Source organism: Scatophagus argus, chromosome 4, assembly GCF_020382885.2.
Source record: "Scatophagus argus isolate fScaArg1 chromosome 4, fScaArg1.pri, whole genome shotgun sequence".
NCBI classification, from domain to species: domain Eukaryota; kingdom Metazoa; phylum Chordata; class Actinopteri; family Scatophagidae; genus Scatophagus; species Scatophagus argus.
Window position 1 is genome coordinate 13,246,601 of NC_058496.1, and position 25,900 is coordinate 13,272,500.

The 25,900-nt window shown below is 39.5% G+C and overlaps 2 protein-coding genes across 4 annotated transcripts in view; one reads left to right on the forward strand and one right to left on the reverse strand.

Moving 5' to 3' along the window:
• The first annotated feature begins 7,304 nt into the window (after nt 1–7,304).
• On the forward strand, nt 7,305–14,969 carry LOC124057787 (corticotropin-releasing factor-binding protein-like). The gene is made up of 7 exons (XM_046386340.1): nt 7,305–7,430; nt 7,575–7,662; nt 8,245–8,402; nt 10,153–10,363; nt 11,657–11,811; nt 13,017–13,137; nt 14,371–14,969. The coding sequence occupies exons 1-7, from the start codon at nt 7,350–7,352 to the stop codon at nt 14,523–14,525; spliced, it is 969 nt and encodes a 322-aa protein (XP_046242296.1). The 5' UTR covers nt 7,305–7,349; the 3' UTR covers nt 14,526–14,969.
• Nucleotides 14,970–22,181: 7,212 nt separating this feature from the next.
• Nucleotides 22,182–25,900, reverse strand: part of LOC124057788 (creatine kinase U-type, mitochondrial-like) — a 4,817-nt gene continuing 1,098 nt past the window's right edge. For 2 of the 3 annotated variants that reach the window (XM_046386343.1, XM_046386342.1), the window contains exons 4-9: nt 25,590–25,811; nt 25,376–25,461; nt 24,288–24,411; nt 23,945–24,079; nt 23,704–23,829; nt 22,182–22,451 (exon numbers count right to left, since the gene is read on the reverse strand). In XM_046386343.1, coding sequence (XP_046242299.1) covers nt 22,335–22,451; nt 23,704–23,829; nt 23,945–24,079; nt 24,288–24,411; nt 25,376–25,461; nt 25,590–25,811 — 810 coding nt within the window. In that variant the 3' untranslated portion in view covers nt 22,182–22,334. Of the gene's footprint in view, nt 22,452–23,703; nt 23,830–23,944; nt 24,080–24,287; nt 24,412–25,375; nt 25,462–25,589; nt 25,812–25,873 lie in introns of all 3 variants that reach the window. The other variant, XM_046386344.1, reaches the window with a different exon arrangement.

Consider the following 25,900-nt stretch of genomic DNA (forward strand, 5'->3'; position numbering starts at 1 on the left):
TTGATGCAAAAAAATATAACCTGTCTCCCATGAGATACAAAGGTCAAAAAACACCAAACTGATCCAATTTAGAACCTTTAGAGGAAGTCGCTTTTCACCGTGTCAGTGTCTAAGAGTGCAAAAGATAGTTGTTCATTAGCCTCATCTGTTCCAATCAGTCTCTAAAATGTCCTTTGTTGTAGCTCATCGCTGCTGTTCATTGTCGTGATTATTTGTAGTTGATCTAAGTTTAGACTGAAGAGGAAATTTCTTGCATTAAAGAAATTTCAGTTTACAACTACATAACAACCAGTACAGATAAAGTAGATTTAGTGTTAACCTAATTTGAGCATGTGGCTTGCTCATTTCAGCATCTCCCTCTCCACTGCTGTGCAACACACACACACACACACACACACACACACACACAGAGTGACATCTGGGGGAAAGTGTGCCGTGAGGAGGCTGCGAGTGCCTCTCATGATAACAACTCTGCATCTCAACAACCTGCATCCATCATCATCAACACTAACATCTGCTCTGAGCCTCAGCCTTAAATCTCTTTCTACCCCCCCAAACCCTTTTCCTCCCTCTACTTTTCACCCTCTCTCCCCCTTTCTTGCTCTACCTCTCTTTCTTTTCCCTCCTCTGTTCTGTCCATCTTTTTCTCACCAGAAGCCACCATAGTCGCCTTTTCTTAAACCTCTCTGCTCAGACTTCTCTGACTCTCACCCAAATTTCCTCATCTACAGAATACGTGTGAGTGTGTTTTCATTTCAACCATCCTTAAAATCAATATTTAATGATGATGTTATCAGTGCTTTTATGTGTAATTTAGCCAGAGTGTCAGTATGAATGAGACACTGTCAGCTTTTTGGCATCAAGCATTTATTTTCTGTTAATGGGTGCTCCTGGTGGTATACAAACTAAAACCCAGTGGACGTCTGATAGATTTGTCTGTTTCATTTCTGTTCATGCATGCATTCACATCCACGCGCGCATACACACAAACATGTCTACCTAGAAACACACACACACAAAATGTATATATAAGCTATATAACAATTTGAAAAGTACAAAACATTCCAAATGAAAGCTTTAAATGTTAGACGTTGATGTGACATTTCTTGCGTTACGAGACAACGACTGTGACTGTGCCTTGAATGTGACTGTGTTGTATCCCAATGGTTTAATCTCAAGGCACAATCAATCAAAGCAACTGTTTGTTTCAAAACAGATTGCTTCCCCCGATTTTGACATTTTCCAAAACCATGACGATTAACTTCACCTCTTCAGCTCTGGCTGCCAACACTGTTGAGAGGCAATAATCATGATAGTTTTCTCAGTCATTTTTCTCCCAATAACAAGCCATTTTTAATCCAATTAAGGGTGCTAACGTGAGAGGCATAATACCACGGCCCCTGGGACAGATGAGAAAATATGCAGGACATTTATCCCGACAGTCAATATTGGATTTCTCACTAAGCAGCTGTGCCTGCTCTCTTTGACATTCTCCACCTCTGCACAGTGATCCGTCCTGATTAAATGGGCTTTTCTACTTTATCAACATTCATTACATGACCTGGTCATGCATGGCCACGGAAACCAAGAATGCCAAAGTTACATGCTTCACACTGGGGTTTTCCTACTGCACTTTTTCTTTGAATTTAACTGTCAACCGAAAGATGATACATCACATGGCTCTCATTTGGATCTCAGTTAGTTTTTTTTTTTTTTTTTTTTTTTTTTTTACATGAGCAGACAGGTGTGTTGTGGTATTCCCCAAAAATTCTCTTCCCTCTCAAACTTTTTGCATGCTGAACCTGAATGTAGCCTCTGTGACTAAGCTGGTTTTACATTACAAAATAGGCTAATTCTGTGGTTGCAACATCCAACTGTTGCTCTACTTTATTTCGTCATTTAAAATCCATGTTTGTAATTGAATTTTATGCATGGAAAAGTCAGAAATCTGCTCATATTTCTTGTTTTACTCAGTTCACTCACCTCTGCTAAGAAACAAGAAAATATAATTTAGTGTGCAACACTAACACGATAAGAAAGCAACAAAGAGCTGTCAGTACTTTGACGCCTACAGCAGCTAAACATTGCCACCTTCTGGTGGCTGTCAAAAGGATCACAGCTCTGTGCAAAAGTGTTTTCTATCCATTCATACAATTATTAATTTAAAAAAAAAATCTAGACAGATGGTCAATAGATTTTATCTCATCACAGTATCACTTAATGAAATATGTCTGTTAACTCTACAGAGAGTTGTACAATTATTGTTCCATCAAAACATTGCTAATAAAATGCAGAAAATGCATGAAAAGGAGAGCTGCTGTTTATAGCTGATTGCAGTCGATACATTCATGCAGTGCACTGAATCATTGTCATTGAGTGCATTGATTATGTGACCTAATCAATGTTTATTAAGCTTGGTAAGACTGGCTGGACTACAATGGAGGATGAATGATGAAGGAACACATTTACTGAGCGTCACAGACCCACCCACATGTCCTGAACTGACATGTTTCAGAGTTTGAGAGAACTTCAACCAGGGAACTTCAAACTGAACCTTTAGGGAACGACATAAAGTTTATATATCAAAATCAAACTCGGTCAGAACCCAGTTAATGGAATTGGATTCTGCTGGCAGTGAACAACAATTAACCAATATATACAGCAGGACAGTCCTAGTTCCTCTCCAAGGAGTTTCTATCCAGGTCTCAGCCAAGCTAAGTGTCTTCAGCTGGCCAAGACTGAGAGGATTTCTGAAGAGGAAGAGGACAAGTTTAAATTAAAATGTCAATGTTGCCTTTGACTATAGAGACTTAATAAAAGAAAAGACCATTGGACCCTGTTAGTGTTTTTATATATATATATATTTTCTCTGGCGCCCATCCTTCCTTATGCTAACAGCTCCAGTGGCATCTTGGCAACAAAACCGGATATCTAAGTTATCATGGAAACTTTGGTTGTATTGGGGACAGGAGTCTCAACATGCAAAGAGGCAGTGGTAACTAAAAATAAAGATTTCCAAGACATGTTCTGAAAGACTTATGTCTGGCATATTGGAGTCTCCTGAGAGTCTGTACAAATGTGAGTGTGACCTGCAGAGTAAAACTGTATTCCGTAAAGGTAGGAAGGAAGACTTAAATTATTAACCCTCCAGGTAGCCTATTAAACCACACGTTGAAGCAGGTTTGCTAGCAACAAAAGCCACTCTCTTTTTTTTCAGACTCCTCTGGTGAAAAACAAACACATCACTCTGATACAAATTGTTTGTTTGAGAGAACAAGTCACCTTACAAGAGAGGGTGTTCAATAGTGTCCCTTCATAATTTCAATTAATTTCAACTTTGTCTTGTGTTTTTCCATCAGGCCAAGCTTGGAGATCAGGATCACATCAATCAGGGTTTGGGATCAGGCCTGAGTGAGTTAGTAATGAGTGAGCTCTCAAGATGCATTATGACTGACTCTTGCTGGATCACTTAATACAAAACAAAGAGTGTGCAAATTCAGATGTTATGTGATGATTTGTGACAATTATTTCCTCACTAGTTTATTATTTTTTTAAAAGATTTCACTAGCCTAACTATATTTTGAGCCACCGCTCTGATTGTGTCTCTCTGTCTGATTGTGCCTCTTTGGGAAAAGAGGTCCCTTGCTGCTTGGGAACAATTATTCCACAGCGCTTGCTGTAATTATACTATTATGTAGAATTATTCCCATCATCTGCATGCACCATCAGTCATCACTGCACGATCTGTAAATGTATTTATTGCTTTACCAGCTCACATACCAACAAAAAACTCTTCACAGGATGTTCCGGTCTCTCTTTCTGATATATACAACACTTCAGCCTAATCAAGGACATATATCGATATATTATATAATAATTAACAGAATCAGTTTGTCCAACAACCTTTTTTAAGTATTTAGACACTGGAATTTCATTATGCAATCTTACACAAACATACCAAGACAATTCTTACAACAGTTTAATTTTTATATTCTGTGATTTATTAATTACCTTAATATCCAGTATTTCCATGACTAAATAAATGCTTCATTATAAGGTGAGCTGACTATAAAAGGCATGAGATAAAAGACTTACACACAAAAACCAAAACCAAACAGGCCAACACTGGATGAGAGTCGCCAGGCCTCCCCTGAAGAACTCCGTTGGAAGGTAATTAAAAGAAGAGCGTGTTATCCATCGCTCCTCATTAATGCACTTTGAATTAACCACTTTCAGGGGAGAGGAATGGGGAGGAGGGGACGAGGGAGAAAATCCATGCGGGCTTTGAAGTAATCTCTCTTTGTCAGGTCGGTCCAAACGGGGAGGGTCGACTCATTACGGCCCCCACAGGAGATGAATGGGTCAGTCAGGCAGTGAGGCTGGACCACTGTGTTGACAGGCAGATCCACACAAGAAGTGTGTGTGCATGTGTGTGTTTTTGTGTGAAGGAGTCAACACACGCTGAACAACAGAGCCAACTACTTAGCTATATGGGCTATATTTGCCAGGGAGCAGGTGTGCAGAGGGAGGTTGCCTGCTGGGATACAAAGCAGGGTTAAGATGCTAAAGTCTGGAGTCAACAATCGTTGCGATTTAACTTTGACCACATGGACAGGTGAATGTCACATCTGGCCAGCTGAGGCAACCATCACTGACAGAGAACAGGGCAACATGTTCTGGACTGCTTCTATCTTTAAAAAAAAACCCTGATGAGCAGAATCAATTGCATTTTTAAGAAAACTGTACTGCATTGTAATATACTGCGTTGTGACAAACGTCATAAAGCTCTTATCATAAAAGGTGTCCCTGCATCTGCCACCAGATGGTGTTATAGTCTTTGGTCATGTTGAAACTCAGGCATCTGGCTCTTCCGCTTGGATTTATTTTCATAGTACTGAGGACATGGAGCTTTCTTGATTAATTTCATATCATACATGAATTCCATTTTCATGTGAGAGCAGGGACCTTTGCCAGAGTTTACCAAAGAGAATTCACTGATTTCATATGTTTTTGTATGTCTGTGATTTTTTGGGATACTTTGGTATGCTGTTGTTGTTTGCTTAATGTAACTAAGACATGACAGTATACATAAAAAGTCTCCAAGCATCACAGGATGTTTTCAGTGAAAGGCTCGGGGCTTGAGGGTGGTAATATGGGAAGAGAGGTTAGATATGATTACATTAGATTAGATTACATTAGATTAGATTAGATTAGATTAGATTAGATGATGAACTCTGTGAATAGACCAGCATAATGTGAACTGATATATCTGTTCATCATTCAGAGTAATATAATGAGACTGTGGGTTAGTTGTTCATTAAAATCTATCGATTCATTTAATAAATTGGATTTAAACAATTACAGTATGTATCACAGCACCACATCACACACATCGCAGCGTTTGTGTGAAATTGCCAAAAAGTCTTTTTTTGCCAATTGCATTTGTAGCACATGGTGATGCATGAAATACACACACATACACACAATGTGTTGCATATTTGTAACATTTTCCTTTTCCTCTGCTGTCATTCACATTAGCAGAACCCACTTAAGCAGTGAGACCCTGGCTAATAGGTTCAGACATCCTCTGAGCACATGGACTTTGTAAGACAACTCATTATTATCACTGAGCACTGGCTTTTAAATGAAAGTAATACACCTTGAATAGGTCAGCAGCATTGCAGGACAACAGGCTGAGGGGCTGTTAGACCAAATGTTATTCATTACTTTCGTCATTGTTTTTTTTTTTTTTTTAATTATTATTATTTTGGTCTGTATTCCTGTGTGTGGCATCACAGACCTTCATCACTGTGAGAAAATGTCAGCTATTGTTAGTTTAAGATAATTGCGGGTCTGAGCTTCACACACAGTCTCCCATCCTACCAGAAGTGTGTATGAACACTGACAGGATGATCATCATCTTTTCCACCCGGCAATGTCTGCGTCTGACCTTTCACAATGGCAGCCTGGACACTCACAATTAGTCTCATCTAAACGAATCTGGTTTGTCACTACAAACCAGATTACATCGCAGCTTCTCTCCCTCCAACTATACTCCTTCTCCTTTCCTCTGTCTGGACTTTTTGTTGTTTGTGCTGTGTAGTATGAGTTTCTTTACAGTTCTTGTTTGTTAAAGATGTCAGTACTGTGCTATTGAAAACAGCTGTACATTTGAATGGTTTTGCTGTTTGGTTGGAGCATCCCTGGTGGAGTATCACTCGTCAAGTGTTAACTGAACAAGTGGTCATATTGTGAACAGCTCTCCATGCAGACATGCAAGGAATAATACGGCTATACACTTAATTACCATGCCCTAATCCTCTGGGCCAGTTATATGAGTGTATTTGTACGTACTAAACTGTCCCAGTGTCAGAGAGGATGAGTAGCTCGTAAGGTACAGCTGACAGCTTCATGTGTATAGTAGAGACTGATGCCAGTCTACAACCCGTCCAGAAAATCCCTGTCTCCAAGAAAGGACTGACTGAAAGAACAGAAGGTTGAGAAAAACAAGAAAGACACTGGGAATTAACAAAGATTCAGGCCAGGCATTAGAGTAGTCACAAAGTATGATCTACAGATGTTGGACCTGCACCTCACAGGGGATTGAAGAGGCAACCTCCACCAGTCATAAGCCTGCTTCTCTAAAATTTAGGCCACTGCTGCCTGCCTGCCTGCCCGGCTTCCTGTCCACAAAGCACGGACAGTTGTTATGTTGTGAGTGCCTGGTCGATGCCGAAGCTGCTGCTGTTGGGGATCAAACCCTGCTCACTGCAGTGCATAAGTCCATGTTGGTGTCTTTGGCTAAGCGTTTCATCCCTTACAAAATAAGCACATATGAGTTTTAACTTGATTAATATTAGCTCGGTTTCCCACGTGAAATGTCAAACAACACACGTGTCTTTATGTTGCCTTATAACTGTAATGTGTAAATGAGATTAATTTAGAAAGGGATAAATATGACCATATGTTACCAGTAAATATAGCATGTGTAATGTGTAAAGTAATCTATCAGATCTGAAATATATTACACACGTGATGCATTCACATTGTGAATCTTGTAAAACATATTTTCTAACACTTTCATCAAATTCGTCAGTTTTGTCCGTCAGATTTCTTTTTATGCGCAGTTATTATCAGCTCGTACGCAGTGTTTAAGCGTCCTAAAACTGGTAAGAATGACGGCTTTTCACACACGATTAAAACGACTGTAAGTCCGCACGGCTCAGTGTTGGTCGGTGACCTTCTGATGCAGGCCTGCCTGTCTGTCTGTCTGTGCTGCTATAAAAGCTGCCACCTCTCACGCAGCGCAGTTACTCCCCCCTCTGCTTCGGGAACGCACCTCACTCAGCATGTCGGTGGCTCTGCGCGCACAGCTGCTCCTCTTCCTGATCTCCCTCTCATCAAGACTGGGGCTCAGCCGCTACATTGAGGTGAGACTTTTGTCTGTTAACCAGTGATTTCACTTTGCCTCGGTTTAGGTCGGATGGGTTAAAATGATGTGCTTAAAGTTTCAGCTGGAACCAAAAAAAATTTGACGTCTGCTTCAATCGTGTTTGAATTATTCCTTCATGCAGGACAACGAAGCTTCAGATGGATTATATTCTCTGCTCAGTTTGGACCAGAAAAGAGAATCAGAGGATTTTATTTTCCGCCGACCTCTCAGTAAGTGCAGCAGTAAACAAAGGCTTTATTCAACAGCTGATTATGTTTAACGCTCTTTAGCGTCTTGCCAAACAACAAGTAAACCCTTTTTCATCACTAAAAGTAAGTAAACTTATTGAGCAATTTAAAACATTCAATGGAGGATTCAGTGGAGAGATCTTCAACGTTCAGCCAGGTAGAAGACGTTGTAATAATCTGTCATTCAGTCAATCAGTCACTTAATCAGACCATGACTTTGAATGGACCATGGATTCTGTGTATGCAGTAACTGTAGAACATCCATTTAGCTTTTCCCAAAAGTAAACACAGCAAAATGTCAGAAATTGCTTTAGATGAGTCCACTTCTTTCAGAATCAATTCACACTTTTGAATAATTTTGGCACAAACTCCCCAAAGCCTCATCAGCGTTACTGCATGAGCTGAGAAAAGCAACTCAGCTGTTGCTACTGCTACTTTTTAACAGATTACAGTTCATGGACAGTTTTTTAATATCACAGTAAATCCTAGATGTTTGCATATGGTTTTGTGAATCCCTCCTCTGTCGTTATGTAATGCGTGTGTGTGTGTGTGTGTGGTTTGTAGGATGTCTGGACATGCTGGCCACTGATGGCTACTTCACCTTTGTGGCGTCTCAACCACAGCTGGCATGTGCTGCTTTCATCATCGCTGAGCCCAATGAGGTCATCAGTCTGGAGCTGTCTGACGTCAGTATTGACTGCAGTGCCGGAGACTTTATCAAGGTTGGCTCCACTCACCAAAAATAACACCCACACAACCGCTCAGTGAGTGGAAGACAGGAAGTTGGGCTTTGCCATTTTAGCACTGAATTCTATTTCATCTTCTTCTGTTTGATTAAAATGGTGCCAAACAGGGTTAAGGCAGTGTTTAAGGGCCAAACAGACAAACACTGGATCCTCTCTGCATTGGTCACATTACCCAGAGCGAGTGTGGGAAGAGAAGGCTTTAGTTCTGAAGCCAAGCCTGCTAGTTACACTGAAGCTTCAGTTCAAGTGGGCCAAAGCGGCAAAAGGCACAGAAAGAAACTGGTTGACTTTACGATGAACAGGCTGGGACGCAGTGCTATCTGGAAACTGACAGAAGTTGTATGTGAACTGCACAAATCAGTCTCTTTCAGCGGGAGAACACAACCGAACAGCACGCCTCTTTGTGTGAAGATTAGATTCACGAAATATTTATAGAACAAAATTCATGTTGGATTACGGTTGTGATTAAATATGATTCACAGCACAGGAGTGTAAATGGTGCTGTGAATCACATTGCACTAATGACTTTAGAAAAGACAACAAGTAATGTTCATTAGCCACATATTTTTTGTGCTATTCAGTAAGGAAACATGAGACTCATTGGGAGACAGGCATATTGATGAACTCACTAATTAATATAACTAATGTAGTTTATATTATATATAATATTATATTACAAGTTAACAAAACCTCAAACTGCCTGATGTCAGTCATGTTCATGTTCTTACTGTATGTAAACAGGAAAAGTCCAAAATGGATTTTTGGGCTTTTCCTTTCAGGTAAATTTTACCAGCGATCCTACGCAAAACGAAGAACAACAAAGTAAAATGACAAGACAAGGCTCGATTATTGCTTGAGAAATGTGCAGTGGAATAAATAATCTGCATGGATCATTTCTGGCTCTCTGTGCTCAACACCTTCCATCAAGTAATATGTTGCTGTGTGAAAATAGTGTGTGTGTGGCATCATAAAGCAATACAATGAGGGCGCTATGATTTTCTGTTTTTTGTTTGTAATGAAACATCGTTTATTACTGCACATCATGTATGTTTGTCCTTCAGATATTTAACTGCTCAGTTCTGAAGGGAGAGAAGTTCCTCATATGTGGGAGGTTTTTTTTCACATATGTCACACAAAAAGATGCCAAAGGGTTTGCCTTGTTGAACATAAATATGCTATGAAGATTGGGAATCACAAGTACCTCTTGGCTTGATATTTCAATGAATTTCACAGTGCATATATGGGGCATTGAGCAAATTAAACCTTTGGTCAGGGAACAGAACGGAATACAGAAACTTAACTAAAGGGTGTATTGACTGGACACATTAAAGTATTATTAAAGTACGGACTGAAAAAGATGTTTTCTGTATTTGTTCCTCTGCTTACTTCATAGCCTGTTGTAGTAAATATATGGGTATCTACTTTGTGCATATTATGTACATCTATTGTACGTCTGTTTGCTTCACCTGTAATGTTTTTATCTTTCTTCTGATTGGCTTTTACAACTATATTGGTGAGGCCACACTCGTGTTTTTGTTTCTTGTTTATTGGAGCCCTGATAAAGACCAAGGGGTCAAAATTTTCTGGCTTTTTTTTTAGCCACTATAATAAAGTTTTTTTTATTATTAATATTTCTTTCCTCATTCTCTTCTATTATATGAGTGCCTGCACTGTCTTCTTGTTTTTTGATATGATTTGATCGGCATCATGTGTGTTCCTCCTACAGATGTTTGATGGCTGGGTTCTGAAGGGAGAGAAGTTCCCCAGCAGGCAGGACCACCCGCTCCCGTTACACCAGCGCTACACAGACTACTGCTCCTCCACAGCACCGGGAGCCAACAGCCGCTCCTCTCAGAACGTCGCCATGATCTTCTTCCGCATTCACAGCCCTGACAGCGGCTTCACCCTCACTGTCAAAAAGCTACACAACCCCTTCCGTGAGTCCTCTCGCACATCCTTGAAGTTACTTGAAGGCTAAAAGCTACAACAATAAAATAAACAGAAATATCGTCCATACAAATGAAGCCAAATTGTGAACCAAGAACAGAAATCACAAGAAAACAATATAAACAAGGACCAAGGTCTTGCATCTAAATTAGATTTGTGTCATGAATATATATATATATATATTTTTTCTACTTGCTTGTGAAAATGCATGTGTGTTTGTCTTGGTCATTTTCGCTTGGCGGAGCTTAAATCAAGGCCGAGAGCAACAGGAAGCGATTGAATAAGAGGGATGCACCTGTTTTTCAGCTGCTTGACAAACACGCTCTGTCAAGTCACATAACAATCATAGTCTGGCTGTAAGACAAAGACAGATGAAGAAAGAGCACTGACACAAAAAGGGAGTTTGAATGGGCTATCTAGGTGAAAACAACACAGAGATCAGGCCACTGTGTGAGGTTTTGTTCACATATTGACCATTAACTGCAGCTGTCCACAAAAACACATAAAACAAATACAGACTAGCTGATCAAAAGCCTCTGCTGTGTTACAAAGTGGCTCCAATTATCTAAAAATGGCCATAGAACAGCATATCTGTACATACAATAAGATGATATACACTCACTCAATACATAAATCAGCAACAAGTTATAAGTTATTGAACAAGTTATGTCCCTGAACACATATAGACTCATATAGTGTAAGTGTAGTTTCAATTCATTTTTGGACAGTCACTTTCTGAGAATCAGTTTTAAAGATGCAGCGATGAGCACACATTTGTTTTACCAAAAATTAAAAGAAGATTGTATTTATATTCATTCTGCTCTTTTGTAAATGTGAGTGACAGCTGAAAAAACGACACACATAAACAACAATTAAAAATCATTAATCTCACACATGCAGATCAAATAACACTCGGTTATATTTATTCTAACATCAGCTTTGATTGGCACGGCTCTTTTACCTCAAAAATTCCTCTAAATGAACAACATGCCTGCAGGAGTAAAGTGTTCCGACTCCTGTTGGTTCCTGTCTAGCCTACCATACTGTTATCAATTCAAATTTCATTATTTTCTTATTTTGTCATCAGAACTGGAATTGGATTTTCATGCTCAACCCTAATTGTGTCCCCTCCCTGCAGTCAGCCTTGATTATGTCCAATTTGTGACATGAGGTGTCAGTAATGAGTTTCTCTGGTGATGGGGAACTGTTAATTCGAAACCTCTTCTCTTCTCCTCCTTTCTTTCTTTGTGTGTGTGTGTGTGTGTGTGTATTGGTGTGTAAAGCCTGTAACATCATGTCTCAGAGTCCAGAGGGCAGCTTTACCATGGTGATGCCACATCAGCGGAGGAACTGCAGCTTCTCCATCATCTACCCCGTGGAGATCCGTCTGACAGAGCTCAGTCTGGGGCAGGCCAAAAGCAATGAGCTCAGCCCACAGGTCACACACACACACACACACACACACACACACACACACTCACATTAACAACTGACCAATCAGAGCTCAGTGGGCATGATTAGAAGTGAGACATTATCTTCCCACATATATACCTACCTAACTATGTTTGTGAATATATGTTTTTGTAAGTTGACTGAAATTAAAATAAATTGCACATCAGTCAGACCATCAGACTATAGATGCAATATCATCTGGATCATCATCATCATCATCATCCAAAAATCAGCGCTCTATTTGGCAAATAGTTTCAACCCACACTGGTGTTTTGAAAGATTCTGTTGCCTGAAGCTGTTCTGCTGTAACAGGTGCAACAAAGTCTAAAAACATTATCAACATCAACATAAAGCTGATGTAGATAAATTGTCTTTTAAAAATTGTTATATTTGTAGAAAATCTCTTAATACCTCTCAAACTCAACTCTGACAAAAAGAGAAAAAATGTGGTGTCTGTGGCTGTTGAAAGCCGTCTCAATCATTTAACTCGAGCCAAATGACCTACCAGCCCTTCTGCCTTCATACATGCCTACCCGCACTCTTGCACTCTTCCAGACTGACGTCTTCATGTTTGCAGCCGTGTCTCTGGGCTAAGATGAGTGGACAAACCAGGTGTTTGCATGGGTCATCTGCCCCATCACACACACCAAGCTTGAAACACAACAGACAAAACAGGGCCAGGGTTACTTGGTTTCAGCGAGGGGCTGCTCGTGGAGAGGAGCTGCTCTCGGACAGGCAGCACACCATGTAGACACCTGGACTATCCTACTCTCCAGGGACCAGAAACACTCTGACAGCAAAGAGTGGCTCTGGATGTGTAGTAATCCTGAGAGGAACAGCAACAGGCCAGGCAGGAGGGACTGCTCACGAGACCACACACAAGAAAACACAGACTCATACTATAGCTTTAGGATATAAAACATTAATCAGAGCAACAGGATATCAGATCACTGTCTATGTGTCTCCAGTTATTGCTCAGTGCTACACATTAACCAAAAGTATGCAGACCAGGCTGGAATTTAAAGGTGTCCCATGGGTTTTTCTTGTCACCAAACACAGACATCCGCTGGTTAATTGAATCATCACGGTCAAAAAACCCAAAGGGAACCACTGATATGCACACTTGATAAATTACCAGTTTGCTTCATCTGAACTTCTGCACCAGAATATTTTGTTGTTTATTTATTACAGAGGCAGGTGTGGTCGGGCTGTTCGGGGTCAGGTGACTATGTGGAGCTGCTAGGGGGCAATGGGGTGGACACCTCTAAGATGTTCCCTGTAGCTGACCTGTGTTTCTCCCTCAGTGGGCTCGGTGAGTATAGGCCTCTCAAGTTAACCCTCAGTGTGGATCTGTGATTTCTGTTGTGAGGTTTCCATCAGAACAGTGACAAATTGAAATCTGATATTTGATTTCTTGTACTGGACCATGACTATAATATACTTACTATTTTGTGATGTGTTATGCTATGTTATCCTTAAAGCCTGCAATGCTATGCAATGCGATTCCACTCTTTTTGCTATGACAACATAGTATCAGGGCAGTATGTCAAACAGTCAGTAAGTATAATCGATATAATCTATATAATATATTTGATTTTTTTATACACAATTTGTAACATTGTGTATCATTGACTTGTATAAAATGGATGATGTGTCTCCTCTTCCTTCCACTGTACAAAAGTAAAGCCAAAATATCCCACATATGAGCACCGCCATGCAGCACTGATGACGCCATTCAGAGCTCAGGCCTGTGCATTTGTAAATGGAGGGTGGAGCTGCAGGATCGAGTTTCTGCCTATAAACCTGTCATAAATGACACTCAGCTGTCAATTTTCATCTTCTTTTTACACATGAACATACATCAGTGTGATAAGAACTACCAAAAATGATAGAAACCATCTCTGGTAAAAGATCGTCTCCTTTGCTAACATGAAGGGGGAGGGATTTTTGACTTGTGCTGCAGCCAGCCACTGGGGGGCGACCAAGATGCTTTGGCTTCACTTTTGGTCGGCTCTCATGTCGACTAATTTTACAGTCACTGATGTCTATTATTTAACCAAAATTTTCAGCTGTATAATGTGCATTAAGCCAGAAGGGTGAGGAAAAGTTCAGAATATGCTTTCAGTAAAAGATACATAATTTTTTAAATGTGTTCTTCAAAGCAAGAATAAGAACATTACATGGTGAAATCCAATTTGATTTTAATATTCCAAAATTAAACACAAATAGATTCTTATTTTGCCTGAATAAATAATCCAAGAACTGAGGAAGCCTTTGAATGAGAGGTGAAATGTCTTCAAATATCTATGACCGAGTCCATTTGCCTTTACTCAACTCTAACCATGACCTGAAGAACACACCTCAACTGTATTATATTACACAATTTTTCTTTATTATTGATGTTGACTGAATTGTGCAAAACACTTCACACACAAAACAAAGACACATACTTGTCATACCCAGGCTACGAAGGACTGGCTAGTGAACAGGAATGTTCTGTATGTGCTCCAGGGTAAATTATCTGTTTTTCTCTTTGGCCCTTCAGCCCAGATGAAGATCGGTTGTGATAACTCGGTGGTGAGGCTGGTCTCCAGCGGGAACTATATCAACCGTGTTTCCTTCCAGTACCGATTACTGGAACACACCGAGCTCCCTAAGACCCGAGAGAACAATCTGGATAACTTCTGCACTGTGGAATGAGATCTCTCTCTCTCACACACACACACACACACACACACTTATGAACATGCACACACAGTCATACAATCATGCATCTCTCTGTAAATACACCAGTTTCACAAATGCTGTCAATGAATATTTTGTATTGTTTTTGCCAAATATTTTTTTTTTAGTGCCCTTATTATTTTAACTTTGATCTTAGCTTATTTATTTGAGGAATTATATGAATTCGTCTGAAATTGGTAGATGATGGTGGATTTAATTTTTTTTTTTTTTTTTTTTTTCATTTGTCAATAAAATCTGTGGTACATTCTGGCCTAAATCTTGGAGCACTGATTTCAAGCCCTCCCTCTGTTGTTCTTGGTTTATATTAGATTCAGTATTCTTTGGGAGGTTTTACATCGCTGCTGTCTCTTCTGTTTATATTGCCTTGACAATTTGAAAATAAATATGACCTGCATGATGAAGCACAATTTTAATGTTCTGCTGTTTTCATGAGTCTTCTTCCATTACATTATAGAATTACGTGTTCACTCTGTGTTTGTTTTGCTAGCATGCTTCTCCACGTCACACACAGCCACATCACTGTTACATTCTTTGGATAGAAAACACGGGAATGTTCCAAATTCCCAGCCAGCACTAAATACAATACATGACGTGTTTGTGTACTGAGTTTTACATGTTTATTTCAAGGGCAGATTTATTTTTCTAGCAAAACAATATCACATCTTCGTACCAATGTGTTTCCTTCACCAATGACTGGTTTTGATTTGGCAGTTGATGAGGGGAGCACAGGTTTTCTAGTTGGTCAGGCAGTTGGATTGCCTTGAAATATGGTAAAGACATTCATGTCCCCTCACGGGGATTTCATGTCCCCTCACGGCATGGGGGTGAGCAAATAATGACTGAATTTTCATTTTGTGGTGAACTTTTCCTTTAACACAGAAATATTCATGCACAGACACATAAACCTTAAAGCAAGACTTCAGAAAAGTCTAATTTTAGATCAAATGCTTGCAGTGCAGTGGGAGAACACGTCATCGATGTATCCTGCAATGATACATGTGTGTACAAGCACAAAGTAAATGTGTATGTGTAATCCCGTGGATGAAAATATGTCCCTACTAATCAGTATTAAGCAGTGACGCATGCATTTCTCTTATTATTATTATTTATTTTATTTTTTTTTTTTTGTAATCCAATCTGTTCCAGAGACAAACTCTGAAATGGGTTGCATACTGTTGTTAATCATTGCTCAAAATCAGAATTAAAAAGGCTTAATACTGAGCACATAATTATACTCGACCATGTTCTAAAACTGTGAGAATACAGGTTTGCTTGTGACCCCTCTCCATCACTGACTGTTTAGCTCTAATCTTTTACATACTGTACAGTTGTTGATCCTCAGTCTGAATGAATGCACAGCTCTTAATGGGATTATCCCACAAGCCTCAGTGCTCTTATTCCCTTCGACATCCTTCTAACCGGCTCGCTTTTGATCTTCTCCTTACGTGGAATTAATCTCAAACCTGCCCGACCGTGATGATTCAATTAACCAGCGGATGTCTTTTTTTCGCTCGATGTGTTGCAATTTTCAGTTTTCATTAGGGAATGAACTGCACTTTGGTTGCCATCGAAATGGATGAAGTCTTATTATTTGTTTGTAGCACTGGGCACAGCACTCTTGATCACCCTCTGTGATGTATTTATAGTGGCCTGTGATGGTGTGCTGGAAATGAGTTTGTCACTTGACGGGCCAAAGGGGGTCACAAGTCCTTGTGGGTGAGATGTGACCCTGTACAGAAAGAGACATGCTTGCTTTATTAATAACTCTGAAGTAACACAAGTAGGAAATGATGTTTATTTAAGATATTTTTCACACTGGACTGGTTAATGAATACACCACAGAGAGAAAAATCTGTTACTGCTACTCTATTCATTATTCTTTCTCTTTTCCTTCCCAGGGCTTTTCTCCATCAGTATAATTTCTAGGACAGATTGTTTTCGGTTTCATTTTTAAATATGTTTCATGGGGGAATTTTTTTCTTACAGGAATAAGGAGGTCATTTATTTCTTGTGTCCAGTATCTCACCCTTGTACAATGGCAATGCCATAAGATCAGGTGGCAGTCATTGGGCCATTTCTTAAACTACCTGAATAGCAGAGATCAAATCTTCAGAGTTAGCATGTGTTGTCTTTGTTTTTTTTGTACAAGTGGCAAAGAAAGATTCTCCTGATCAGAGAGGGCGAGCTTAATTCCAGGTAAGATCTGGAAGACAGAAGGTCTGACTCTGAGAGCATAATGTCCTTCTTTTGACTCGCCGCCCCACAGTCACAGTTGACATCATGGCAGACATCAACTACACCATCAATATTTACCTGAACAGAACAACTCAGAAATTCGTGTCTCTTGCAAGCTGGTTAGTTTGCTGACTGTTGTTTTTCTTTACTTGATGTGAACAATATTGTTATTACCATTCTGGATGGATGCTGTCTAAAATGTCAGGGATACCCTGAAAGCTTACAAAACAAAATTGTGACCAGACTCGAACACTTGAATTTACTGTAAATAAATGAGGGTTGTTTTCTCACTACCTTATTATTTTCAACACTCCTTGTTTATTTACATGAGTGAAGTCTTTGTATTCAGTTCAATCTGTGATGTTTTTGTTTGCATACATTTGATGATTGAGTGAGATCAATGTAATATTACACTGCTTGTATGTGATTTACTGTTAAAGTGTGTTATTTACAAGCTTTGAAAATGTAGTTGTGCTGAGCATCCATCCATCAAGTCATTTGTCGATATGCAGTTGTCATATATAAACAATAACAACAATGAGCAATGTCATACATTGATCAATTTGATACTGCTTAGTTATTTTGACAAAATCACTCATAAGGCTTTTTTTTTTTGTACATTTGAAGTACATTTGTGGTGTTTAAATTGTCAGTATAAATTAACTACTAAAAATGCTGTTAAAGTCAGTTTTTCTATGTAGACTTGTGTTTCTTTTACTACATGTTATTGATGACATAAAGCAATATTACCCACAGATATCATTAAAGGATATTTTGGGGGCTATGAACTGCAATGAATACACACATGCATAGAGGAATTATAGTTAAAGCCAATTTTGAAGTGTGATCCAACACGTGTAAGTTTATTTATATGTAGTCACTGTACAATAAACCATTTAGAGTTCAGAGTCAATAATCAGCTGGTCGTGGTCTTGATTTGGTCTTGAATTGCAAACCAGATCAATTAGTAGTTTATTGCTTATGGTTTCACTTTCAAATCACTATAAAATTGCAGTATAATGCAGGGCAAACTGTGACCCACAGCAGTCGTTGGTTTGTAAACTTTAACAAATGCATCTGACACTTTTAATGTGCCATTTTGTTTAAATTGCTGCTTTGTTCTCAATTAAAGATTACATTAAATATATCAGACTGATTTACATGCATAAGTTCCTAAAACAATGCATCAACAAGGTTTGAAGTACCTTAATAAGGCACCTCACAGACAGCATTAAAACACAGCTTACATCGTAATATAGCAGTAACTTATTGTTTAACAAAACTAACATGAGAAAATTCTTCAGAATGAGGTCAAAACTAACTTATTCCTCAATAGGCCTAATATGTTTTATTTCATAAAAATCAACAGTTATGGTAAATCAGTTGAGAATTGACATTAGACATGAAAATATGAGAAGTGACGTACACACACACACAAACAAACAAACAGTTATGGACTTGGCTACAGGATACATATTTCATATTTCACATATTTCTCCTACACTGCCCTCTACTGTCTGGTTTTATTAACTACACACAGAATGAACTGGAGCCTGGACGTTCTCTCAGTTCGGATCTGAGTTCATTTGCTGTGTTCACATATGCACAACAAATGCTGACTAATCACTGTGAGTTTGTTTGGAAGGCTGAAAAGGACCAAGTGTGAAAACAATCATAGTTTCTGTAAATAAGATCACTACAGTTTTCCTGTATGAATTGGATTATGAGTGCACTGGATTTATTTTTTTAAAAAAGGAGAAAAGACTTTAGTCAGTATAGGAACAGCAAAATTGTTTTTTAAATATGAGTATAACTATTGCTATGCTTATTTTTCTTTTTTCATTTTGTAACACCTGGTTGTGGACATGAGTGAAAAATAACAGGAAATTATATACAGGTAACCATCAGAGCAATCTTTTCAGTTGTCCACTTGGATGTTAATGCTTCTGTTAATGCTTTATATTTGAAAGATCATCACTGTTTTTAAAGATTACTAGTATGCTTTCCCTCACTTTTGAACATTCAAAGCAACACACGAGAATCTGAAAATAATGGAGTTAAGCTTCAAATGAAGTGTGTAATGATGGCTAAGGGTGCGAGAAGCAGAGGGACAAAGACTCCAGTGTGTTTTGCTCCATTACAAAGGTCTCCAGAACAGCATCTGACACCAGTGGAATAAGCTCTATTGCACATATCAGTTCTCATGCATTGTTTGTTGATTAAATTTTCAGCAACTGCAACAGAGAGAGAAAGAGAGAGACAGAAGTTCCATTAGGACTCACAGAATTTCATTACGGATGCAACAGCAAAGATTACAATGGGAAAAGTTAAAATCACTCTAGTTCATTACACATTTCACTGAGTGATGAACCTCGCCCCATCCTTGCTCGTGAGCCTTTCGAGGATGCCCCTTTCATACCCAGTCATACTGGGATAGTCTATATAGACAAAAGTATTGGGATGAGACTGTTTTTCAGGGGTTGAGCTCAGCCCCTTACTTCCACTGAAGGGAAATCTTAATGTTTCAGCATACCGAGACATTTTGGACAATGCTGTGCTTCCAACTTTGTGGTAACCGTTTGCGGAAGGCCCTTTTCTATTCCGGCATAACTGTGTCCCAGTACACAAAACAAGGTCCATAAACACATGGTTGGATGAGTTTGGTGTGGAAGAACTTGACTGGCCCACACAGAGCCCTGACCTCAACCTCATCAAACACCTTTGAGATGAACTGGAATGGAGATTGTGAGCCAAGCCTTTTTGTCCAATATCAGTGTCTGACCTCACAAAGGCTCTACTGCATGAATGAACAAAATTCCCACAGAAACACTCCAAAATCTTGTGGAAAGTCTTCCCAGAAGAGTGGAAGCTGTTATCACTGCAAAGTTGTCTGTGTATTTACAATGCAATGCCATGAAAGTTGCTGTTGGTTTAATGCTCAGGTGGACCAATACTTTTGTCAACATACTATGTACTACATGTACTATTACCTGTCATCATTGAACCAGTATACCTGTACAATGTTCCAAATGTGTTTTTGAACATAATACAACTCTCCTAGTCTTTTGTTGCCCTTTTATCAACTTGTTTATAAAGTACTGCCATCAAATTCATAATAAGCTTGTATTTACAAAAAGTTGCTTGTGTAAAACTAAAAAATACATTCCCTTTGTAATGTTTTCAATAGAGTGAAAAGGAAAAGGTGTCAAAAAGGATTAGCAAATGATCACATTCAGTTTTATTTATGTTTTACAGTGTTTCAAACATTTTGGAATTGGGATTGTATTTAACCGCATGTGGTAGTAAATTCAACTTACCAATGGTGGAAGAGCAGCGGTCAAAATCACGAGGGCAGTCCCATATATCATTGCATTTCCCTGGGTTTGCACCCCAGCAAGTGAAACACCTTAAGTTACACTCTGCAGACAAAGAAGAATGCAAAATATTCACACAAGCCAACAAAAAGAAACTCAACTTCTGTACTGACTGTTTATTGTTTTGGTCTTACCTGCTGGCAGCAACATACAGATGAACACCAAGAATACATACAGCCTCATTTTGACTCTTTGATCAAAGTGCAGCGAGAGTTAAAAATGTGTCAGACCTCTGATGTCAAATGAACATTGTCCACTTCCTTGTGTGTTTTATAACCTCCCGTCTCTGGTTTAGTACCAGTAAATAATAATGTCTGGGCAGTTCACATTTGGGGAGTGTCCACCAGCCATTATAATTTTCAGTATTGATCTTTTTTTTTTTTTTTTTTTTGAACATGTTGATGGCTCTATACAGTTCCACCAATTCATCATTAATTCCCTTTTCAAAAGAATTCCAGTGTCAGAAAGAATTTACTTAACCTGATTGTTCTTTAACTACATATTTGTCCTATATTTGTGCAAGACATTTACCTGAAACACTTCAACCAACTGTAGCGAGGCTGAGACTGAAGCCGCCACGCCCAGAGGTGTGAATGTGTAACTAATCAGTGTTTAAAGCTGGAAAATATTGCCTCTTGTGGGCTTCATAGAAACACTGCATAAATACTGCTTTTAGTTCTGGATGAAGTATGACGTGGATATTCACTATCCCTGCTCAGAAAATCCAATTTTAGCCTCCATCAAATGAATCCTGGCCTCCTTCAGAATTAATTGCAGCATTAATTCTTTACTAACACACTCTCGTACACACACTGTTTCCGAACCCTTTAGTGCAGATCTCTAATAGCATTAATAGATCTACGTCATTAATCTGCTGCCAGAAAAGGAAGAGCGACACAGAAAGACTCTCCAAGCGGCGGGATTTAAAAGGACCATTCACCCAAATAATTATAGCACTAATTTCTCATGGCAGGATGCCTTTATTTATAAAGTATAATCCCCTCTTCTCCTTACCGAAGCATGTGAAATAAGATGAAACTGGTCATAGTGTTATAGTGTTCAGCAGCCATCTCTGTTTGCCCTGTCTGGTGTCTGTCAGTAATGAGCTTGGCCTGTTACTCCTGGATTAAAGGCCTCGCAGGAGGCAGACGAGGTCTGAATGTCAGGTTAACCACCAGATACTGAGGAGTAATCCATCCTTTTGCCATTTTTTAAAATTTTCAATTGTATATTTTTTCTTTCTTACTTGAGAAAATAAAAATCTGATCTCCAGGGGAACCTTCTTGCTGAAGTAATGGTGGTTATAGTCTTCTTTGTGAGTCATACTGCAGGACGAGCAATGGTTCAGCACTTAATTACAGAGTTACAAAGGTCGTGGTATTATTGTCCAGTATAGCTCCATCTTATCGAGTCTGGCAGACGGCCATGGCCTGATAACAACATCTCTGTCTGAGCCAGAGAAGAAACTAGAGGAGCAGTGGGAGGTCAAGCGTGAGTGTGTCCTGCACTGGTGCTTGAGATGAGCTTTCTTTTCTGTTTGACCTACATGTAAATCTGTTTTATTATCTTGTTGTGGATTCTTTACTGACAGTATATGGTTTTATGATAGGCAATACTTTTGAATCATATCTCATCATGTGTTCCTGGTTCTTTTGTGGAAGAAACATTCAGATCTTCTCAACATATCAACACAAGAATGTCAAAATCCTTCATTAAAACTGCGTTAAAACTTTTGTAAAGTTGTAAAATGTATTAAAAGCATTAAAAATAAAAGTGCCTCTGCAGAATATTGGTCCTGATTTGAGACTGATATTATATTACTGACGCTAATGAGTGTGGAAGCAGCAATTTACTGTTGTAGCAGGTCAAAGTGCGGCTAGTTTTAACTTCTTAGTTTGTTTGTTTCGTCCAGTGGTTCCTGAGACGATGAGTGGGGTAGAAATGTACATAAATCAGTTCTTCTCACCAAAAAACAATACAACTCCGTTCTTCGAGAGAGTTTATTCTGCTTAGAATTCATGTAAATGTAATGAATGTATTGTGCATGTAAGCCACTATATGTTTTACATGCAATGAAAATAAGTAAAGACCAACATTTTAGCAACCAGCAGTTGGAGCACCTGCTCTACACCAGGATTCCCAGCAGAGGTGATGTTCACTTCCTGAACAGAGCGATGGGGGAGGGGATCTTGATGTCCTGACCCCTCTCCAGCCTCTTCTCACATTCTATTAGGTAGTTTACGCCATCAATCACTAACTGCACCAGCTCGACCTGTGGGTACATGGTAACTAGTGTCAGAAAGCACAAGATCATTATGTACATAGTTGTTACACAGGCTTGAATCCATACAAATTATATGTTATGGATGTGATCATTATGTCTAGTATTGAGGATTTCATTTGGTTCTATGATAAGTTGGCCTAACTTCAGGGGTTAGTTTCTGTCCTCAGGTTGAAAGAGGGCAAATAAGTGAAATCAGCCATATTGGATGAAATAAAGTATATTATATTTTTAAACTCAGCTTTTGAAGTAACTTTTTACAATCAAAGGGACCGTTCACTACGAAATAAATAAATAAATATTTACTTCTTACATGTGTTGCTGTTTATTCATATGGATTGTTTTGGTGTGACTTGCAGAGTTTTGGAGATATCAGCTGCAGAGATGTCTACCTTCTCTCAAATATAATGAAACTAAACTGCACTTCGTTTGTGGTGCCAAAAAAAAAAAAAAAAGTGTCTCTTTCCAAAACTCACCAACTCACACCAAGACAGATCTGGATAGAAAGAATATGTATTTTTGAGTTTATGGTGAAATGTCCCTTTAACTTTAATTCTCGTGAGTGGATGTAAAATGTGTATGTAAAATGATAATGTGGGTACTTTTTGTCTTCTTAGACAAAAAGTGGACATCGTCAAGGCGTCTACTGTGTAATATCAGGAAATATAAATCAAAGTAAAATAATGTTTTTTCCCCATTAGATTACAGAAAACTTACTTGGACTTGTCCTCAGTTTTACAAAAGTATGTTTACTTCTACTAACCAGCAAAATATCATTAGTACCTGAGTACTTCTACACCAGAACTATCTCCATTACACTTCTCATAGTGAACTTTTGTCCATGTGTAAGGTTTAAATTTCCTGAGGTTCTCTGCCACATATACAGACTACTGGTGCTGGTATCTGACAGCACTGATGAATTCAAATAACACAAGGGAACTTTTGCTCCCCTTGTGTCCCCTGACCTTGATCTTACATCAGACTGGTAGCTCCTGCTGGAGGCCTTCATCTCAGCCTGTGAGGAAGTGCAGCATAAAAGGCTCAACTCAGGAAACACAAGTCTTTTAACCTCAGCTGGCACATCTCTGCCTGGATTACAGATTAGAGATCAGCAGGGGGTTCGATTTTTCGCAGCCCACACCTGCTGAGCTGTCTGCACTCCTCCGTATGTCTCTGACTCTCTTTGGCCACTGTTCTTTTCTACTTTTACTTCAGCTGCTTCTATTCCTCTTTAAACATTTACCTCTGACTTGCCCAGACGGTCGAGATTAGAGATGTCAAAGGTGTCGCCAGTAGCAGCCGTGTCAACACCTCCTGTGCCTCTCTTCTGTAGTCTCAGGTTTTCCAGGATCTTTTTGAAGCGAGGATCCTAAAGTATGCACATAACGCACATTGAATTGTTTTCTGACATCTCTGATACATGGGGATGATATGTGTCCCTGTGTCTGCTGTCATTTACTGCCAGTGAGTGTCCGTGGCATTACCCTGCTGAGGAAGGGCAGGCGAATATGCACACCAGCCCTGAGCCCAGTGCCAAGGTTAGAGGGGCAGGTGAGGATGTAGCCCAGACGCTCATTCCACATAAACTCCCATCCTCTCTCCTGAACTAGTTGCTCCACCTAAAAGTTAGAAAAAAGTTCACACTTTTTTTTAACATGTATGAAACAGACAGCAGATGCGTGTTAATTCTGCTGTACTTTCTTTTAAGTATAAATTTATTACAGTCTTTGCAATGCTTTAAATACTGCATGGATAATCTTTTTATACTGGGGAGGAATGACTCAGGTTTTAAAAACTGGACCATGGAAGACAGAGAGACATGCATACCTGTTTGAGACCTCTGCAGAACCTTTCAAACACTCGCTTCATGTTTCCTCCTTTCTCCATGGATATGATCCTCGTGTGGTCCTCCTCATTGATCCAGATTAAGAAGTTCTTCTCATTGTTGTGCCTGAAACAATCAAGAAGACAGTGTTAAACTCCAGTTTAGAGGGTGGGCTTTGATGTCTATGTTAATACATGTGCTGATAAAATCAAATAATTTTGAGAACAAAGACAGTTTTTTTGGTGGAGTAAATGCCTCCAGTGTCACGCCAGTCATGGGCCTTGAGGGCACATGTGGGGAAGTGGAAGTTAGAGCAATACTACTTTACCAAAGGAAAAGATCTTGAACTTGAGACTATGGGATCAAAGGAAGACAAAAAGGACATTTTGGATTTGCAGAGGAGAGCGACATTTGATGAGTGCAGAACAGCTGTTTGAAAAGGATCATTAAGTCTTTCAAACAGGAGATAAAGTAGTCTGTAGTTTGTGTCTGGAGGACCTGCAAGTACCAGTTTCAGGAAATTATCAGTGATGTATTTGGCATTAAATGTACAGGGAAAATAGCATTTGTTGTAAGAAGAATTGAGAATTGAATTTAGCAGTGAGTGAATCTGTATCTGCTTGTTGTTTTGGTGATTCTAAGCTTTTCAGCAATGGGGCCAGTCTTTCCCCAGATAATCTGTTCTTACATAATTTTTGGCAGAAAAACAGTGTAATCTAATTCTACTGTATAATCCACTTCTCTCTCAGCATATTGGTCCATTTTTGTGGTAGTGGTGCATTCTAATGTCTGATGACTGACATTATTCCCAAATCCTTCCTAAATAACTCTTTGCATCGTGCAAAGTGGTCAGTCTCTTTAAATATAACACTGTTGTAGTGCTAAAAAGAAGTTATGGAATGAAAATCACAAAAAAACATTGATCTTATTTGTGTTTCTATTATTGTCTCATGCAGCACAAAACTATGTCCCTTCAAAAACTTGTTTCTCGGTGCTCTATGCGAACTATCTAGTATCTACAGCTTTGGCAGATTCTCTATGCTACAAAATCATCAGTACTTCTTCTAGACTGAGTTTCTCCTAGTCTTACCAGATCCCACGTGCATCAGGCCAATCTCTGGCCATCCCAGCTGCGGTGAGCAGAGGTGAAACAGGTTTATCAAACAGGAAGTGCTCCTGATTGGCCAGTAAAGGGACAGAGGAATCAGGGGGGCATTAGATGGCAAAGATAATAAAACAAAAGTGCACTCTGTGTGTGTGTGTGTGTGTGGTGTGTGTGTTTGTGATTGTGATTGTGCACTGACATCAATGAGCTGCTGCTGCTCTCTCTCGGACATCTCTCCCAGGCTGTAGTAGCGACCAGCCAGGTCTCCCTTCAGGCCAGACAGGGCTGTCACAACCACACGCTCCACTTCGCGGCGCTCAGAACGCGTGCACGCAGGGGGAAGACTCAGTCCGCGGATGCTGCGACCGGTGCGGACTCGACTTGACAGCACGTAGCGCTCGTCAAACATTCCTGAGGTGACCTGAGGAGCAGAAAGCATTAGGTCACTGTTAGAGGAAAGGATACAGGAATTGGTGGCTGCACAGGACTGCGTGATGCAGAGGACACATG

Bases quoted from the DNA above. Each gene is read 5' to 3' on its own strand.
- LOC124057787 (XM_046386340.1), top strand. From the start codon at position 7,350: ATGTCGGTGGCTCTGCGCGCACAGCTGCTCCTCTTCCTGATCTCCCTC. The intron at 8,403-10,152 runs GTTGGCTCCACT...TTCCTCCTACAG, and splicing joins GTGCCGGAGACTTTATCAAG to ATGTTTGATGGCTGGGTTCT. The intron at 13,138-14,370 runs GTGAGTATAGGC...TTGGCCCTTCAG, and splicing joins TTTCTCCCTCAGTGGGCTCG to CCCAGATGAAGATCGGTTGT.